Source organism: Panthera tigris, chromosome D1 (assembly GCF_018350195.1).
Source record: "Panthera tigris isolate Pti1 chromosome D1, P.tigris_Pti1_mat1.1, whole genome shotgun sequence".
NCBI lineage: Eukaryota > Metazoa > Chordata > Mammalia > Carnivora > Felidae > Panthera > Panthera tigris.
The window spans coordinates 103,552,416-103,572,827 of NC_056669.1; the positions used below are offsets into that span (position 1 = coordinate 103,552,416).

General features: G+C 39.4%; 2 protein-coding genes across 6 annotated transcripts in view; both read left to right on the forward strand.

Moving 5' to 3' along the window:
• Positions 1–20,412, forward strand: part of OOSP2 (oocyte secreted protein 2) — a 61,065-nt gene that overhangs the window by 23,830 nt on the left and 16,823 nt on the right. Inside the window, exons 1-4 of one of the 5 annotated variants that reach the window (XM_042957785.1) lie at positions 8,750–8,813; positions 13,294–13,472; positions 14,390–14,493; positions 16,324–16,528. In XM_042957785.1, coding sequence (XP_042813719.1) covers positions 8,750–8,813; positions 13,294–13,472; positions 14,390–14,493; positions 16,324–16,522 — 546 coding nt within the window. In that variant the 3' untranslated portion in view covers positions 16,523–16,528. Of the gene's footprint in view, positions 1–8,749; positions 8,814–13,293; positions 13,473–13,797; positions 13,927–14,389; positions 14,494–16,323; positions 16,688–20,412 lie in introns of those variants that run through there. The other 4 variants (XM_007092134.2, XR_006208110.1, XR_006208109.1 and 1 more) reach the window with 4 other exon arrangements.
• MS4A3 (membrane spanning 4-domains A3) overlaps positions 16,446–20,412 on the forward strand; it is a 29,648-nt gene continuing 25,681 nt past the window's right edge. The window contains exon 1 of the mRNA XM_042957784.1: positions 16,446–16,528. The gene's annotated coding sequence lies outside the window, so the exon portion shown is untranslated. The remainder of the gene's footprint in view (positions 16,529–20,412) is intronic.

Genomic DNA, 20,412 nt, shown 5'->3' on the forward strand with positions numbered 1-20,412 from the left:
TTCTTTTTTCTTTTCTTTCTACCTGTGTGCTAATAGGGGCTGCCCCAATAGCTGCAGGACTGGGCTGGATTTTATCAACATGGGAAGGAGAAGTCAACAAGGCCAGGAGGTCTAACCTTGACTACTTCTCTGTTTGTAAGAAATCAACCTTGACAGGGTCCCAGTATCTTGATTTACTGTTCTCCTTAGAGGCCAGACAGTCTAACCTTTGGTAAAACCAGGTTTGACATATTTCCAGAGGGACACAGTGGTAGACTAGCACTGATGGACGCTCATGGGTGAGCCATATGTATCTCCTGCAGAGTCTGTTTAATCAGAAGATTTTCAAAATTCCTATGGCCTGTGAAAAGCTATGTGTGTGTGTGTGTGTGTGTGTGTACTGTAGGTAAATATATACCTACTATATATATATATATATATATGTATGCACCATGTACAGATATAATATATAAGTATAGTGAATATATATATGCTCTATGTGTAAAACTTTATTCTTTTTTTTTTTTTTTTTTTTGAGAGAGAGAGAGCACAAGCAGGGGGAGGGGCAGAGAGAAGGAGAGACAGAATCCCAAGCAGGCTCTGCACCATCAGTGCAGAGCCTGATGTGGGGCTGGAACTCACAAATCGTGAGACCCTGACCTGAGCTGAGATCGAGATTCAGATGCTTAACCAACTGTGTCACCCAGGTGCCCCTGTGATAAAGTACAAACACTTTAAAGGTAATTAATATTTACTGTTAAAATTTCCCTGAAAGATGTGTCCATTTATCTTCTTGAAGGGAGTAATGATATTGTCTGTTTTCTAAGGATCCATCACCACTGAAGGTGAATAGATCTCTTAAATTTTTTAAAAAAAATGTATTTATTTTTGAAAGAGACAGAGAGAAGGGGACTGACAGAAAGAGAGGGAGAGGGAATTTCAAGCAGGCTCTGTGCCAACGGCAGAGAGCCTGATGCGGGCTTGAACTCACGAACCACGAGATCATGACCTGAGCCAAAATCAAGAGTCGGATGCTTAACTGAGCCACCCAGGCGCCCCAATAATGTTTCTTTCTATTGCCCAATGATATTCCATGGTCTAGGTTACCATTGTTTGTTTGCTCACTCAATGAAGGACATATGGGCTGTTGTGGCATTCTGCCATCTGTGTATTTTTCTGTATGTTGTCATTGTGAATAAAGCTGCTAGGAACAATTCTATCTAGGTTTTTGTGTGCAAATCAGCTTTCATTTCTCGGAGACACGCACCTGTCCTATTAGGTGCTCAATAGATATCTACTGAAGAATTGAATGAATAGATCAACAAGAAAAAACATAAAACAAAGTATACCACATGTGGTTATCTTTATTCATTTTTTTGAGTTTATTTATTTTGAGAGAGAGAGCAGGGGAGAGGCAGAGAGAAAATCCTAAGGAGACTTGTCAGCACAGAACCTGATGTGGGGCTCAATCTCCCAAACTGTGAAATCGTGACCTGAGCCAAAATCAAGTGTTGGACGCTTAACTGACTGAGCCACCCAGGCGCCCCTCATCTGTAATTTAACAAGAAGCCTATTTGTGAGAATTTACTGTGCCATTAAAAGGGCCATTAACATGTCAGACTTTTCTACAGATGTGCAAAACTTGGCCTTAACTCCATGGTTCTTATACAGTGTCCTGGGAGCCCAGAGGCACTGCAGAGAAGTTCCAGGGCTACCAGAGAATACTTTAAAATTTCCAGGGACACAATGATGCTTGAAAGCTGGCAGGTGCTGTACAAATGGCTCGTTCAAGGTAACCCATAGTTCTGACATCTGATGGCACTATGTTCCTTTCAGTGCGGCCGTATCGTTGTGGGGCTGGTGGTGTTGTGGTTGCTGTAAAAAGCAGAAGCAGTCACTGTGGGAAAAGAAAGGTGGAACAAAAAATAGAATGTTGATGTCCAATCTGATTCCAAAATTTGAGAAGCTATGTATTGTCAAACAGGCATACACATTCTGTTAGTAAGTAATTGTGGTTACTTAATCAATAAAGTAAGCACATTAATTTTTCTTTCAATGCATGTGTTCTAATGTTTTCAAATGGCTATGAAGTTGTTAGGGCATAAATATATACTAAATTATTTTTGATGTAACCACTTCATACATGAAGCCATTAGTATTTCTTTTGACCTACAGATACTGTAAAAAAAAATTACTGAGCAATTAAGAGAACTGTGTGAATATTGGGGACCCTCTGCTGTGAGTCATCCCTTATCCTGTAAATTTTACAAGAGAAATAATTCTTCATGTGAAAGAAAAAGCCTGGCAAATAGAAATGGAACTCTAAGCCCAAAGCAGCAAGAAGGAAAAGCTGTAGACATGTACAGGGGTTTCTTGATATGAATAGAAGTGTTCCTTTCAGAGGCTCTGAAAGACGAGGTTGGCTGAGCTGGTCCAGAGCTGACTGAGGGTAAGACCGAGGTGTCTTGTTTCCCTTAGACAGAAGCCAGGTCTGTATGTGGGGCCAGTGGACAGCATAGCTAGAGAGATTTCTTCTTTTTTCTTTTCTTTCTTTTTCCTTCCTCCCTTCCTTCCTCTTCTTTCTCTTCTTTCCTTTTCTTTCTTTCTTCCCTCCCCTCCACTCCCCTTCCTTCCTCTCCTTTCCCCTCCCCCTTCTCTCCATCTGCAAGTGTTAATGGGACAAACCTGAAATGTTTTAGTGTTACTAGCTACTTATCTGAGAGTTAATGTGAGTCAGTTAGGTGTCTTGGGGATCGCACTGCATACAAAAACACAAATGGCAGTGAACTACAAATGACAAAGGCAAATGATTCCTTGGCCCTGGACTGACTTTCCCCTGGTCCTTGTGAAAAGCCCACTGTGGACTTAGCCGGCTGTGTTAATTATTTTGTGAACAGTGTAGAGGGAATCTGTTCTAATTACGACTCCTGTTCCAGAAGCAGTAAGTAAAATGCAGCCAAATACAATTTGAAAAAAAAAAAATTTAAACAAATTTCAATGGCAACAATACCACAAATGAAGTCAAAAGACAAATGACTGCCTGGGAGGCAAATATTGTCATCTTACGTCACAGATAAAAGCATAATCTCCCTGATACATAAAGAAATCTACAACACAATGCAGAAAAAGAAATTAGAAAAATGAGCAATGAGAAAGATCTGTAAATGTTCCTAACTTTATGAGATCTTCACTACAAGGAGACAACATCACCTATGATTCACTCTTGCAAAAAGGTTTAACTTGAGTCTAATTATGAGGAAATAATCAGACATATTCTGAATGAATATTGTGAAACATATTAAGACAGCTAGCTGTGACTCTTCTAAAAAGAAATCTTCATAAAAAAGAAGATTCAGGAGGGGTAACTCAATAAAAAGAAAACTCAGTAAGAATGAGCAAAATGTTTGAACAGAGAGATGGCAAGGAAGCACACAAAAAGTTGTGCAATGTCACTAATTACTAGCAAAATGCACATTTAAAGGACAATGAGAGCCACACCTACTAGGAGAGCAAAAATTAAAATGACCCATAACACCAAGTATGGGTGAGCAATTAAAAATCTAAATTTCTGGTGAGATTTCAAAGTGACACAATCGTTTTGGAAAAGAGATTTGCAACCTCTTAAAAAATGAAACATAGATTTTCCATACAACCCAGAAATTCCAATTCTGAGTATTTATCCAAGAAAAATTATTATATATGTCTATACAAGGACATATACACAAATATTTATAGTAGCTTTGTTTATAATAGCCCCAAACTGGAAACAGCCTCAATCTCTATCAATTCATAAATAATTAAACAACTAGTGGGACAGCCACACAATGAAATACTACTCAGCTATAATGAGGAAAAAAGTACCCTTACCACTAACAACTCGAATGAATCTCAAAAGCGTTAGGCTAAAAGAAATATAGCAGGCACAAAGGCTGTGTACTGTATGAGTCCATTTAAATGATTAAAAAAATTTTTTTAATGTTTATTTATTTGAGAGAGGGACAGAGCATGAGTGGAGGAGGGGCAGAGAGAGAGGGAGACACAGAATCTGGAGCAGGGTCCAGACTCTGAGCTGTCAGCACAAAGCCTGGTACAGGGCTCAAACCCACAAACCCACAAGATCATGACCTGAGCTGAAATTGGACACTCAACCGACTGAGCCACCCAAGTGCCCCTAAATGACATTTTGGAGAGGACAATATTATAGGGACTGAAAACAGATATGTGGTCGCCTGAGGCTGGGTCTCGGAGATCAGCTGACTGCAAAGAGGTATATGAGAACATTTTGGGGTAATGGAAATGTTCAATGTCTTGATTGTTGTGGTGGTGACCTGACTGTATACATTTATCAAGACTTACGGAACTGTAATATAAAAAGAGTGGAATTTATTGTCTGTAAAGTTTGCCTTATTTTTTTTAAATGTTTATCTATTTTTGAGAGTGAGAGTGCGTGAGCAGGGGAGGGACAGAGAGAGGGGGGCAGAGGAACTGAAGTGGGCTCTCTGCTGAGAGCAGAGACCCCGACGCGGGGCTCCAACCCACAAACCGTGAAACCGTGACCTGAGCCGAAGTTGGACGCTCAACTGACTGAGCCACTAGGCACCCCAAGTTTGCCTTACTTTTTAAAAAGGAAAAAATAATAGAATTTAAACTGAAAAAGAAAGCTGAGGGTAAGATTTTAGTGTATGATAGAAGATTAAAGAGAGATAATAAAACCAATGCATCAGTCTTTATTGTACTCAGAATAAAGCAAATAGCAATATATAGCCATAAGAAGACAATACAGAGGACAACTGGGAAACCTCAAATTGGCCTGTACATTAGATGATCACCCTCAATAAGTCTGGAGGTTTCTAGAACCTCAAATACAGTAAGTAAAGAGGAAAAAATCCTATCTTGCATTCCTACTGCCCATACTGACAAAAACTGAAATATATTTTCATTAAGACACACATTATTGGGATGCCTGGGTGGCTCAGTCTGTTAAGCATCTGACTCTTGATTTCGACTCAGATCATGATCCATGAGATTTAGCCACTCGTGGGGCTCTGCGTTGAGTGTGGAGCCTGCTTGGGATTCTCTCATTTCCTCCCTCTCTCTCTGTCTACCCGCACCCCCCCCCGCCCCGCCTTCCCCCACACACATGCACTGTCTCAGTTAAGCTTGACATTGTCATCATTTCCAGCACTGATATCTCCTTTCTGAAGAAAATTCAAATGGTCTCTTCTCCATGGACACTAGTACATGACCATTATGTTTTTTTTTTTTTTCTTTTTTCCTTCTTACAGGCCGTCCAGATCCTGAATGGAGCAACAATTCTGGCTCTGGGTGTTTTTATAGTTCCTTACAAAGCATATTTCGTCCCTTCTGCCCATTTTTCTTGGTCTTCTGCACAGGCTACCCACTATGGGGTGCTGTTTTTGTGCATATTCATGTTCCCCTGACCATAGATCATTTCTTAGATACCACTGCTAGAAATGTGTTAGATTATTAAAGTGTTGTTTTTAGGTTATTTGGAGATTGCATGCTGTGGGTTTGATTTGTAATTCCTTACACAACTTTTAAAAACAAAGTGCCTTCCTGAGTAAGAGAAATCACATTTGCTGAGTACAAATTAAGTCTCAAACATTAACTTGATGTATTCATGCATTAAATCCAGCTATTACATTTATGGATGCTAAGAAAATCAAATGAAAAATGAGTATTGGTGAATTGTCTTGTGCAGTCAAGAGAGTCCTGGTTTGGGAGATAAGAGATTTGCCTGCTGATTACAGTCTGGAAATCAGAAGACTGATTTCCCCTATTTGAGTCAAAACGGAATCAATAAAATAGGCTTTGGTTCTAGGTGGTTTTAAAATTTATTTGAATAAATAAATTTGTTATTTGATTATCAACTACCTGATGTTTTCTTTTTAAAAAGATAATTAGTTGGAACTATTTGCTAATCAGACACTGATTTTTTTGTCTTTGTTTTTTCTTGTCTATTCTGGTGTTAGACCTTTGAGAATTTATAAGTGTTTGGTCCCAGGCTACCATGAAATCTAAGATGGGCAAGTTTAGTTGAAAATAGTAAATGGAACATGTAATTGGCAAATGAAGAAGATATAAATTTATAGCAAATCTGGGGCTCTAATTTATTCGTGAGTTTAGTTTTTCAGAATCATCGACCTTCAGATCTTCTTTAAAACAAAATTGCTCATAATTTGGCAACAATCTCATATGCTGACAAAAGATGACATTCAGTTTCTGGATGCAGTATAAAACACGTAATTTGGATTTAACATTTCTGAAATTTTTAGATAGTTCCTACTATCATTTTGATGAAATACTTGGAGTCTGAATTTTTCTAGAAAACCTGAAGTACACATTTTCTCTGCATAATGAATCCTGACTATCTAAATGGAAAACTTCCATTTTAGGCCAGTATATTTGAAAGTGAAGATTAAATAAATAATTCTTGTTTTTTGAGGTTTCAATGAATACTTCTTTAGTAAAATGTTAGCAGATGCTTTCAAGAGACAGAAAGTCTAAAGAGACAATTAGAGGACTTAGAAGTCATCTCACGTTTACAAGTAAAAAGCTATTGGGGTAGCATATATGACAAGCAAGTTTTTCTAAGTGTGCACAGATGAAAATTCTCACAATTCATAAGCAATCCTAAAGTCTTAAAAAAAAAAGATTCCCAAACTGTTGCCCCATGTATGAATGCATATGCTTAGAAAAATATCGTTTATGAAACAGATTCAGAAATATATAGTATTGAAACACTGTATTGAATCCAGCATCTTTAAAAATAATAATTGAGGATAAGAATTTAAGAAGTCCTTTGAGAGTCACAAATGCTGAACACCTACAGTTTTTTCACTTAGTACTTTGAATATATCATCTGCCTCTTTCCTGGCCTGGAAGGCTTCCTTGGAAAAGTATATAAAACCTGAATTCACTGCACTCAGGTTTGAGGAAAATATATGTACTTTTGTACACTATGTACCTTGTTTATATATATATATATATATATATATATACACACATATATATATATATATTTTTTTTTTTTGTATGCTATTAGCTTTGGCTAGACTGCTTACATTTGTTATCCCTTTTAATAGTCACAATAAACTTACAAGGGAAATAGTATTATTACCTCCTTTTTACAGAGTATGAATCTGAGCCTTAGCTTGTTTAACTAATTTTCCCAAACTTGTGTAAATTGAGAGCAGAGAAACTCTCTTAAGCAGTAGAAGCTCTTAAGCAGTAGACTCTGATGCCTTCTAGAACAATACTAGATGCTTCTACTGGAATGATTTAAAAGATAAACATATGGGGTGCCTGGGTGGCTTAGTCGGTTAAGCATCTGACTTCGGCTCAGGTCATGATCTCACAGCTCATGGGTTCGAACCCCATGTCGGGCTCTGTGCTGATGGCTCAGAGCCTGGAGCCTGCTTCCGATTCTGTCTCCCTCTCTCTCTGACCCTCCCCTGTTCATGCTCCGTCTCTCTCTGTCTCAAAAATAAATAAACATTAAAAAAATGCTTAGCTGGAACTTTGGGGTGCATGGGTGGCTCAGTCGGTTAAGCCTCCGACTTCGGCTCAGGTCATGATCTCACGGTCCGTGAGTTCGAGCCCCGCGTTGGGCTCTGTGCTGACAGCTCAGAGCCTGGAGCCTGTTTCAGATTCTGTGTCTCCCTCTCTCTCTGACCCTCCCCCGTTCGTGCTCTGTCTCTCTCTGTCTCAAAAATAAATAAACATTAAAAAAAATGCTTAGCTGGAACTTTGGGGTGCATGGGTGGCTCAGTCGGTTAAACATCTGACTTCAGCTCAGGTCGTGATCTCATCGTTTGGGAGTTCAAGCCCCACATCAGGCTTGTGCTGACTGTGTGGTGCCTGCTTGGGATTCTCTCTCTCCCTCTCTCTCTGCCCCTCCCTCGTTCTCTCTCTCTCTCTCTAAATAAATAAACTCTAAAAAAACAAAACAAAAACAGGATGGAAAAATTATTTTAAAAATGCTTAGCTGGAACTTCTGAGTACTGGAATGAATATATATACTTATTATACATAAAATTATATATATGGCACAAGGGGACAAAATACATGAATATAAATGTTTCTTTTCTAAGAAATCTCAGCATGAAAAAAACATTATTCTCCTGTGTTATAAGTAAATACTTTTAAGGCTTGACCTGGCTAAACTAACTAAAACATTAATTTATGGACATATCAATAAAGACGGATTTTTAGATTTCCTTGATGCCATGAAAGATGGCTTTCTATAGGTCCCTGTCTCCTCCTGGGGATGTTTGTTTCTGGGCAAGTCACTTTATTATCCCTGCTGCTGATTCTTCCAGCCAAAGTCAGAGAAAAGAAGAAATAATCATCTTTTGATTTCAAACGTATATGACTTAGGCTGTTCCACATATTAGCTGGACACCCAAAAATCAGCTGGTGCCAATAATTGCCTACTATTTAGCATGTACTGGAAATGTCATGTGCCATGCTAGCCTCCCAGATGGTCTCAACAGGCCTCATGCAGACACCGTCTGTTATCAAATAGCACTTTTTGTGTGATATGCCTTTCGGAGAGTCAGTGTTTGGGAAATCTGGAGAGTTGCAGCTTTTAGGTGGTTGACATTGAGAGGGTGCTGCGTGCCCTATCTAAATCAGTAGGAAAATGAAGACAGCTGAGTGTGGGATGCCGCATAAAATCACATAAGGCCGCACCACTTCCTGTTTCCTGAGAAGTCGTGGCTGGGGGTCTGTCCAGATGAAGGTCTCTATGGCTTTAGGAGTCTGGTCGCTTCTTGCCGCCTTGATTTGGCCTTGCACTGAGAGCATCTATGGTAGAGGCCAGTTCTAAAGAACACTTTCTTGGAGGAGTTATGGTCGCTTTCCATGCAGGAACTCTCCTCCCAAAGAGTTCAGATCTTACAAGCAGCTGGAAGGGAAATGCTTTCGGGCCGAGGAGACTTGAGTCAATATCCTGAGGCCATCTGGAGTGGGGGACTCAGGATGTCAGGGCCCTCTGGGGTAAGGGGATGCAGGGCATTGGGGCCATCTAGGATAGAGGGGCACATGGCATTGGGGGCACCTGGAGTGGGGAGCACAGGGCGTTGGGGTCATCTGGGGTGAGGAAGCAGGGCATTGAGGCCTGGCTGGGATCTATGATGCTCAGGTGCAAGGAAGATTCTAGCTACTTCAGCCAATTTGTGTGGCAGCTACATGTGTTCCTCGGGCTTTCCCTCAGATTTCTCAGATACTAGAGGCACGACTTCATAATGTCAGACTAAGATTAGTATGAGAAAAATAAGTGGCAACAGAAGCCTGACTCCCTGTATGTTCATATCCACTTATCCTGTTGAATCCATCTTTAAACTGTCGCAATCTTTTTTCCTCTAGGAAGGATCCTTCTGATACTCTTATCTAGGTGACCGTAGGATAATATTTCCAACCCATGGAGCGATTTGGAGGTGACAGTCACTAATGTAGAACACCTGCTTTCTCCAATGCCACTTTCCCCGCAAACCATCTCCCTGAATTTTCTTACTTCCTTGATGGTTTATCTGTAAAGAGCCAGAACTTACTGGCTTACGAAGTGTTGGAATCTCTTGCTCATTACATATGAATATTTTTTCACCTTGGGAAGACTTAGGTCCTCCAAAGTGTTTAAGAAAATCCTGAATGTATTCCAAGGTCTACTGCTCCCTATTACTGTTTGGGGGAGCTTTCCTCGTCAAAGTTTGAACCTCTAGCCATTCTCTTCATTGTGTGATCCGACTTTCTATTATTACTTTGTAATGGGAAGGGGAATGGGAAAGCGCCAGTGCTTTAGGAAAGAAGATAATAAATAGACAATTAGCCTCTTGACACAGCACTGGCTTGCTCAGAGTCATGGTAGACTTATTTGTGAGAAGTATGAAGTGAGAAGTAATAAATATTGATGGCAGATGGTCATTTTTTTTTTTATTTTTTTTTAACGTTTATTTGTTTTTTGAGACAGAGAGACACAGAGCATGAACGGGGGAGGGACAGAGAGAGAGGGAGACACAGAATCAGAAGCAGGCTCCAGGCTCTGAGACATCAGCCCAGAGCCCGACGCGGGGCTCGAACTCACGGACCGTGAGATCGTGACCTGAGCTGAAGTCGGAGGCTTAACCGACTGAGCCACCCAGGCACCCCCAGATGGTCATTTTTAAAGTCGTTTGTTTGACTATTTCTTCCAACGACTACCTGTTGTCAATTCCTAGATTGATGCAAGAGTCATCTGGGAGGTAATTTAATGAGCTTTTGCTGTGGGAAGATCATCCTCCAGCTCTTAATATTTCTACAGCTACCATAGAGGGGCAGTTTACTCAGCACATCCGTGAAGAGTACAGGGTCAAAGGCAATCAGGTGTATGCTTTGTGCTTCACGGCACAGGTAATTTAATTTTTAGATGATGTGCAGACTGCCATTATCATATGTGGCGTGTGGTATATTATTGAGATCGGCATAAATAATGGAAAACACCCATGACAGGTGATCCTAATTGCTTTAGGAAGGAAAATCTTCCTAACAATTTTCCTGACCACAGATCTGCTCACATATGCCTTCCAAAGGCAGCCTTTAAGCAAGGCTTTCGATAAGGCCCTTATCAATTTACTCATCACTTTATGTCCTTGCTGCAGGAGACAATAGCCACTTATCACACCTGAGTATTAGTGAGCATACTCCTATTGTTGCTTTACTTTATTTAAACATTTTTTTCTTTAACGTTTATTTATTTTTTGAGAGACAGAGGGAGATAGAGCATGAGCAGGAGAGGGACAGAGAGAGAGAGAGAGAGAGAGAGAGAGAGAGGGAGTCACAGAATCCGAAGCAGGCTCCAGGCTCTGAGCTGTCAGCACAGAGCCCAATGCGGGGCTTGAACCCATGATCTGTGAGATCAGACCTGAGCTGAAGTTGGACACTTAACCGACTGAGCCACCCAGGTGCCCCAATTTTTTTTATTTTTCTTCTGCCTTTAGAGAGATGCTGGTGGGGGACAGGAGGCATTGATCAGACTTCAGCAGTGACTGAACTACTTATTTCTGGAATAAGAGGTCACTACTTTATTTACTTCCGGGTTCTGTTAGGCTCCAAAGCATGTAAGTGCTTTGGTTGTGGCTCTGTTTAGAACACCTATAGCTCCCAGGAGACCTCGGGAATATGGGAAATTTGTCTTACATGTCATCCCAAACCACTGTAGCTTAACTTTCCAGTTACTGGCTAGAATTGCCACCTTCTGTGTACATTCACTTGAACCAGTCCAGCCCAGTCCACTAACTGGACTGAGGCTCTGAGTACACTCCGCCAAACTGCCAGAACTTCTGTTCATCCTGACTGTGAATCTTCCCATTCGGTGGCCTTCACTGACTCGTGAATAAATTGCATTGCAGTTTTAACCAGTTTTTTCAAAATCTAATAATTGGGTAGCTATAGAATTCAAGCCCTATCCAGCCAGCTGTAAGAAGGTTACCTTCCTATAGGTTGGATGGCCAGTCAGACTTTCACTCTCTCCCACCCCTTCCCTTTGTTAAACAGTAAGGGGGAGGTTCTGTAATTTCTGCTCATCTGGAAGTTCCGCGTGCAGGTGGTACTATCAACAAGCACTACAATTCAAACTATGTATATTCAACATTCCCTGGGTTCTGTGCAGCTGTGAATATAAAGATAATTACGAAATGAAATCCAAGTTCAAAGTACTTATCCTAGCTTGGATGACAGGTTGTGTTAGAGCAACTTATATTAGCGTCGAAATAGGAAGATAAGATTTAAACCCGGTTACTTCCACTTTTGCAAAACATGAGGAGGCTGTATCAGATGAGATGTGGGGTCATGTTTTGGGTTATGAGTCTTATGCCTTAAGTGTGGGGCAGGTACTGGCTACCGAAGAATAGTCTCTGTTTGGAAAAAAATCTTTCATAAAAAATGGTTATCTGTCATTTCAACTTTGTATCGTTAGATATATAAGGTTTGTGTTGTGACTTGCTTCTTTCTCATAACTATTTTCAGATTGATACTTTATAATTATATTTGCCATGTTACCTAGAAGTTGATTATATAAATACATTATAATTTCTTCATTTGGCTGTTGGTCATTTGGCCTGAAGTATTTTGTTCATTTACATTTATTATTATTGTTGACATATACTTGCAGTTCATTTATTGCAATCATCTTATTGCTTATTTATTTATTTATTTTTTTAGTTTATTTTCTTTATTTAGAGAGAGTGAAAGAGCACATGGGAGGGGCAGAGAGAAAGGGAGACAGAGAATCCCAAGCAGGCTGCGCACTGTCAGTGCAGAGCCCAATGTAGGGCTCGAACTCACAACTGTGAGATCATGACCTGAGTCAAAAGCAAGAGTTAGACACTTAACCGACTGAGCCAGGATCCCCCTATGGCTTAATTTTTGTCCTTTTTTTTTTTTTTTTGTTTGCTTTGATGTTTTGTCTCTTCCCCTAAGGCTTTTTTGCCTTCTTCTAAATTGTTTCAATTTGTTTTTCTCCATTCTCTTTTGTTCTCCACTTTGGAAGTTTTGTAACCTGTTTCATTAGTTTTTCCCCCCTACCACTAATCATGACTCTTTAAAGCCAATAAATCTGTGTTTTCTTTCTGAACATTAGTAGGATCCATGCAGTTCAGCTCTGATCACCGCTCTGAGAAGCTCTGGTTACTGTCCGTCTTTACTTCTTCCACGGGATAAATGAGTCCATTAGAAATAGTGATGATTCCTGACTGACTGAAGATTTCAATGTAAAGGATAAGAATAGGTTTTACATGGAAACCTTCACAGAACTGCCATCCCAGGCAGCGGATTTTCTCTCTTCAGAGTCTTTCCTCTGTAGCTCTGTCTTTGGTAGGGACTGTTCCAGATCAGGATTCTACTCTCCCACCCTTTCCCCTTCTCCCTCTCCAAAGAGCATTACTGGGAATACATCTCTCCTATTCGAATGCATTGCAATTTACTTCTGTACCTTCTGTGTGGTCCCAGATACATCACCCTCTTTAGAATATAATCTCTTTTAGAGGAGGCAGGGGACTAGAAGATTATGATTTTCTTATGTGTTGATCTTCTTCCCTGTGAGATAAATGAAGCCTAGTTATTTGAGGATAATATGCAGATATTTTGGAAAAACCAGTAATGTGAAAACCCTTTATATGTTATTCTGTAAGCCTTGATTACCTTTGCCGGAGAAAGAAATACCTTTTATTTACCACGAAGGGCAGAGCTGAATATTCTTTGGGCTCTTCCTGGATGTAAATACACATCTGACACTTTCTTATATGATTCTTTCTGTAGTGACAGTAAGTTGTTCAATGGACTGGGTGATGATCTTGGTTAGCCCATGTGGGCACAACAGCGACCTGTATATATTTGCTGATGAATTGCGCCTGGGATCAGGTTGCCCTGTGACTCAGATTCAGACCTCTGCATATGGTTTTATATACCCTGTACATGACCGTGGGATCAGGACAAAGGTGAGTACAGTACTATTTATAAAAATAACTTCTTAAAAAAAATTTTTTTAACATTTATTTATTTTTGAGAGATAAAGTGCAGGCAGGGGAGGGGCAATGAGAGAGGGAGACACAGAATCTGTAGCAGGCTCCAGGCTCTGAGCTGTCATCACAGAGCCCAATGTGGAGCTCGAACCTATGAACCGTGAGGTCGTGACCTAAACCGAAGTGGGATGCTTAACCAACCAAACTACCCAGGTGCCCCTAAAAATAACTTTGAAGTAGTTTTTTAGATCTTTATACCTGGCTCTAAAATTATTGTCTTTTTTTGTTTGTTTGTTTTAAGGATTACATTTTGCTTCTAGTTATCGTTATTTATGGGCAGATGACAACATGGTCCCTTCCTTATCATTCACTGAACATTGGGCCATCCATGTGCACGGGACCCAAGAGCACAGGTTTCCTGACTGGTTAGGTAACCGACTTTAAATTGTCCTTCAGCTCCTCTTGTATTTCACCAAAGCTTAGCAGACAGTTTTAAGTTTCATTCGATGCTCCAAAGGGGAAAAGTCACAAATCCTGGGAAGGTTTATCCTATTCATTGGATCATTTGAACTGCCCTGAGGCAGTATTTTCACTGAAGAAGTATTTTCACTACAGAGAGAGACAGAGCACATGTTGGGGGAGGGGCAGAGAGAGAAGGAGACACCGAATCCGAAGCAGGCTCCAGGCTCTGAGCCATCAGCACAGAGCCCAACGCGGGGCTCGAACCCACGAGCTGTGAGATCATGACCTGAGACGCCTGAGCTGAAGTCTGACGCTCAACCGACTGAGCCACCCAGGCGCCCCTAGGCATAAATGTTAAACTAGAATACAAACGTATGTATGCCTCCCCTGTTACGAGAAGTACCTTCTGCTTAAATATTGTGCTCCTCTAGGTTGTTTCGGAGGATACCCTCCTTTTTCAAACAGAGATGTTCTTTAACCCTAGGATTGTGCATTGTGAGAGCCAGAAAATCCCTTTGGAATGTTCTGCCTCTAGGTCAGTCCAATAGACCAGACTCCTTTGGAAAGCATCCATCTTACCTTTACCTAATCAGATGCTTCTGCAAAGCATAGACTTTAGATTTGACTCACCCGTAAGCGTATTTCCAAACAAACATGAAATTGACATTTATAATAATATGGAGTATTTTTATTTATTAATGTAATATTTATTTTAGAATCAAAACATATGCAATCTAGTGTAACTAGGTTATTTTACGGTAACTGAACTGCAAAGCAGAATCATTAGATACCCAGTTGCCTTAATAAGTGGAAGAATCAAACCTGATGCTGTTTTTTAATGTCTTCTCCTTTATAATTCCCTAATACATCTCAAGGTTTAATTCCATGTGAATACAGTGAATGACTAAAAAGAGAAAACTAGTCCTTCATTTTAATACTAACTCATGGAAATGCATGAAAGGAAAGGTTTATCAGCCTAATCATTAGATGCACTTTGCTTGCAGTTTTGTGGAACTGAGATGCTGAATCCCAAAGGGACCTCACATAAACTTTGAGACCAAGTGGAATGGTGAATACTGAAACACTTTACCATGTCATTGTAATATTCACATTGAATTTTACGAGTTACAAATCTTGGAAAAGATTTCATCCTTGTTTGATATATGGAAATAGTTGACATAAAAAAAGAAGGTAGAGCTCAGAGCAAGTGTATAGTATCTTATAACGTTATCAGAATCCTTTTTGTTGGGGGGGAATTTTTTTTTTAATTTTTTGATGTTTCATTTTTTGTTTGTTTTTGAGAGACAGACAGAGTGCAAGTCAGGGAGGGTCAGAGATAGAGGGAGACACAGAATCCGAAACAAGATCCAGGCTCTGAATTGTCAGCACAGAGTCCAATGCAGGGTTCGAACCCACGAACAATGAGATCATGACCTGAGCTGAAGTCTGGTGCTTAACCGACTGCCACCCAGGTGCCCGAGAATTGGTATTTTTTATTGTGGTAAAATATACATAAGATAAAATTTGTAACCATTTTTTTTATTTTATTTTTTAAAATTTACATCCAAATTAGCATAGAAAATTTGTAACCATTTTTAAGTGTACATTACGTACATTCTTATTGTTAAATACTTTGATCTTCTTTTAACTTACTTTCATAAGGCAAATCGACGGCTGAGGAATTTAGCAATACTCTGGGGAGTAGCTGACACTAACACTGGATTCTGTAGACACACAGACACACAGACACACACACACACACACACACACAGACACACACACACACACACACATTTTCATTCCTATATATTAGCCGATGCTTCCAGTAATATAAAACACTCTGAAATAACGCCCTGGAGCTATTGCCTCTCCGTAGGCCACCAGATTAATTATGATGACTACAGCATTTCTACTTCGATAGTAATTTTGACGTTGTTTGCAGCTTATCTTCCTTAGAAAAAAAATGAAAACAAGGCCAACAGATATATGATTAGGTTACTGGTGCATAAATGTTACTGCTGCACACACACACACACACACACGCGCACACACACACACACACACACATCCTTTACTACCACTGCATGGGGTCAGATTAAGCTTTTGACAGCTTTTACTTACTGTTCTTAGGAATCCACTTCTAAATCCATTCCACTGGGCACTTTGGTACTTTACTGAAGCATTACAAATCATCAGTTATGCAGAAGGTCTAGGCCTGTGCCACACCCCTAAATCATTATACTGAAATGGCCACTGTGTTAAACAGTGGTAAAAAAATAACTTTGTCCCCACCTGTAGACTCAGAATGACCTGGTACCAAGTATGCCAATATTATCTGCCTCTGTTTTTTTGTTTTGTTTTTTAGGAAATCAGTATGGCTCACACCAGTTTCTGCAGATAATGAAATGAAATTGGACCCCAGTCCCTTTATTGCTGACTTTGAGACAACACCTGAAGAGCTAGGATTACTAAGTTCAAGTCAGACGGGTTCCCTCCTTAAGGAGAAATGGAGACTTGGAGTTGGCATCATGAATTTTGTTCGAAAAACTGTTTTTTTGTATTAAAAAAAAGTTAGTATAAATCTTTTCTTGGATATCTTACCCCTAAACATCCCTAATTCAGTAAAGGTCCTAATTCAGTGAAAGTATATTTTTCATTTTTTTATTCATTAGGGGTATAGCTGATTAATTTAATGTTAATAGGTAATTTATATTAGCCATTTGAATTTTATTTTTTAGGGCCACCTGGGTGGCTCAATCGTCTAAGCATATGACTCTTGTTTTCGGCTCAGGTCATTATCTCACATTCATGGGGCTGAGCCCTATATTGGGCTCCTCATTGGGTATGTAGCCTGCTTAAGATTCTCTCTGCCCCTCCTTCTGCCCCACCCCATACATGCTCCCTCGCTTGCTCTCTCTCTGTATCTCTGTCTCACAAAAATTTTATTTTCTATTCTATATGGTAGAACAATATGTCTTCAATGACAATAATTTGACCCAATTGATATGAACCTTCGAGAAATATGTTCTAAATATTTTTTTTTTTAGTAGGGGCGCCTGGGTAGCTCCATTGGTTAAGAATCTGACTTCAGCTCAGGTCATGATCTCCCAGTCTGTGAGTTCCAGTCCTACATCAGGCTCTCTGCTATTGATGGAGTGGAGCCTGCTTCGGATCCTCTGTCCCCCTCTCTCTGACCCTCCCCCACTGGTGTGTGCATGCTCTCTCTCAAAAGTAAATAAACATTAAAAATTTTTAAATATTTTTTTAGTAAAAATAAAGAATAGAGATAGGTATCTAAATGTGCCAGAGAGTAAATTTGTGCAGAATCTAAAATTTAACATATTCTCAGGAAAGACAAAGTCCTTTTGTGTGAAGATACTTTAACTTGTGTGGGCTTTACTAATTAGTAGAGTCAGTTCCTAAAAATAATTCCTAACTAGTAAAGTCAATTCCTAAAAATAATTCTATGTATATCATATTTGAGTAATTATTGCAGAAGGAAATTAGATTCATATTCTAGGATTTCAATAACCACTTTCTTAACTGAAATTTGATGTCACATTTTCTGTTCTCTCCCTGATGTGACTTTTCCACACTTGAAATAATTGACTGATTGAGGTGGTGAAAGGTTGGATCATCCTATCACAGTATCATCCTCTTATAACCATTTATCAACAGCTACCTGTGACCCCTTCTTTCCCCCAAGGAGGCAATTTTACCATGCAACGCACAAAAAAGTCTCTTCTGACTTTTGGGATATTTCTTATATCGTTTATGAGGATGGAGCTGTGCCATTCAATTGCTTATTAAATGTGTATTTGAATGTTACGTGAGTCTGGGATCTGATTTTGCCAAGGTATTTTTCACTAAGATATTTCAATTAAAAAAACCTGAAGTGCTGCTATTACATCATTTACAATAAAATGCTGCTTATGGTTACTTGTCCAAGAATTTAAAGATTGTCACAGTGGGCATCTACCTTTGACAGTTCATATGAAGCTTAAAGGTAATACTTCAGTGAGGCTTAACACGTGTCAGACAATGTTACTAGCACATACTAACAGCACATTTAATCCTAATAACCCCAAAGTTATGTATGACGATTGTACCAATTTTACAGAGGAGAAAAGAAACATAGGTTAAATCATTTGCCAGCTTCTCTTAAAATTGGTGATCTTTTCCTAGTCTTAGAGAAAAAGCTTTCAGCTTCTCACAATTGGGTATTGTGTTCATTATGGGCTTGTCTGATACAGGCTTTATGTGAAGGGGAAATCCTTCTGTACCTAGTCAGTTGACAGTTTTAATCATGAAAAGATGTTGAATTTTGTCAAACATCACCACTTCTATTCCTAATATTGGAAATCCTAGCCAGAAAAGTTAGGCAAGAAAAAGAAAAGGCATCTGAATTGGAAAGGAAGAAGTCAAATTATTTGTTTGCAGATGACCTAATCTCATATATATAAAACCAAAAAAGACTCCACTGAAAAACTGCTAGAGTAATAAGCAAATTCAGTAGAATTGCAGGATAAAAAAAAAATCAACATGCAGAAACCAGTTGCATTTCTACACACAAACAAGGAACTGTATGAAAAAAAAATCTAAAAAATCCCATTTATAATATCAAAATTAACAAAACACGTATGAATACATTTAACCAAGGAGGTAAAAGATCTGCACACTGAAAAGTATAAAACCTTGATGAAAAGAATTGGAGAAAACACAAAATAATATCCTGAGTCAATGAGCTAGAAGAATTCTGTCAAGATATCCGAACTCCCAAAAAGGATCTACAGATTCAACGTAATCCCTATCAAAATTCCAATGACATTTTTCAAGAAGTTAAAAAAAATCCTAAAATTCATATGGCTGAACTAAAAAGGCTGAATAGTTTAAGAAATCTTAAGAGCAAAGCTGGAGGCATCACACTTCCTAATTTTGAATTACATCACAAAGCTATAATAATCAAAACAGTATGGTACTGGCATAAAAACATATTATAGAACAATGGAATGGTATAGAGAGCCCAGATATAAACCCTCACCTATATAATCAACTAATCTTCAATGAAGATGCTTATTAGAAGGTGGAGGAGGGTCAGTAAAGTATCCTCCAGCCTGTGAGAGCACTTCAAGACCAAAAAATGAAGGAAGCCAGTCTATGCTATTTACATAGAGTTTTAGTCAGGGTTACTTACCGACAGGGAGGATGGGGGCAGGCAGGTGGTTATCCAGATAGTACACAGCTATTCTCCACCCCCGTTCTCTGCTGCTATTCTCTGCCCAGGCCAGACCCAGCTTTTATGGAAAGAGGGACAAAGTGGTGAGGTGACAGGATAGTTACCTAAAGTGAGACTTTCTGTATACCAGTCCTGTCTACTAGTTACCTAAAGTGGAGCCTTCTGGATGTCACTTTAGGGACCATCAAAACAAGCCTTCTTGCATTCCAGTCTGGGCACACATTAACCTTCTCTCCATGTGGAACACATAGCCCCAGTGAAGGTCATTGCTCAGGCATGAACAAGATGGAAGAACAAAGATGGAGTAGTGATGGTGGCACTCCTACATTGCCAAAAATACACAATGGGGAGAGTATAGTCCCTTCAATAAATGGCTTTTGGAAAACTAGATTTGCACACACACACACACACACCAAAATTGGATTCTTACCTTACAGCCAAAAACTAACACAAAATGGATTAAAGACATTAAAAACTTGAGGCTGTAAAACTCCTAGAAGAAAACATAGGAGGAAAGCTTCATGACATTGGTCTTGGCAATGAATTGGATACAACACCAAATGCACAGGCAACAAAAGCAAGAACAAGTAGATTACCTCAAACTAAAAAGTTTCTGCACAGCAAAAGAAACAAAATAAAAGGCAACCTATGGAATGGGAGAAAATATTTGCAAAGCATACATCTAACAAGGGATTACTATCCAAAATATATAAGGAACTCCTACAACTCAATAGCAAGAAAACAACCAGATTAAAAATTGGGCAAAGGACCTGAACAGACATTCCTCAAAATAAGACATACAAAGGGCTAACAGGTATGTGGGAAGGTGCACAACATCACTGATCATAAGGGAAATGCAACTCCAGACCCCGAGATATCACCTCACATCTGCTAGGCTATTATCAAAAAATCAAAAAATAACAAGTGTTAGCTAGAGTGTGGAGAAAAAGAAACCCTTATGCACTGCTGCTGGAAGTGTTACATTGGCACAGCTGCTATGGAAAACAATATGGAGCTTCCTCAAAAAAATTAGAAATGGGTCTCCCACATGATCCTGCACTCCCATGTCTGGGCATATATCCAAAGGAAGTGAAATCAGCATCTCAAAGACATATCTGCACCCCCATGTCCACTGCAACACTATTCACAACAGCCAAGATATGTAAACAAGCTAAACATCCATCGAGGGATAACTGGATAAAAATGTGTGTGTTATAC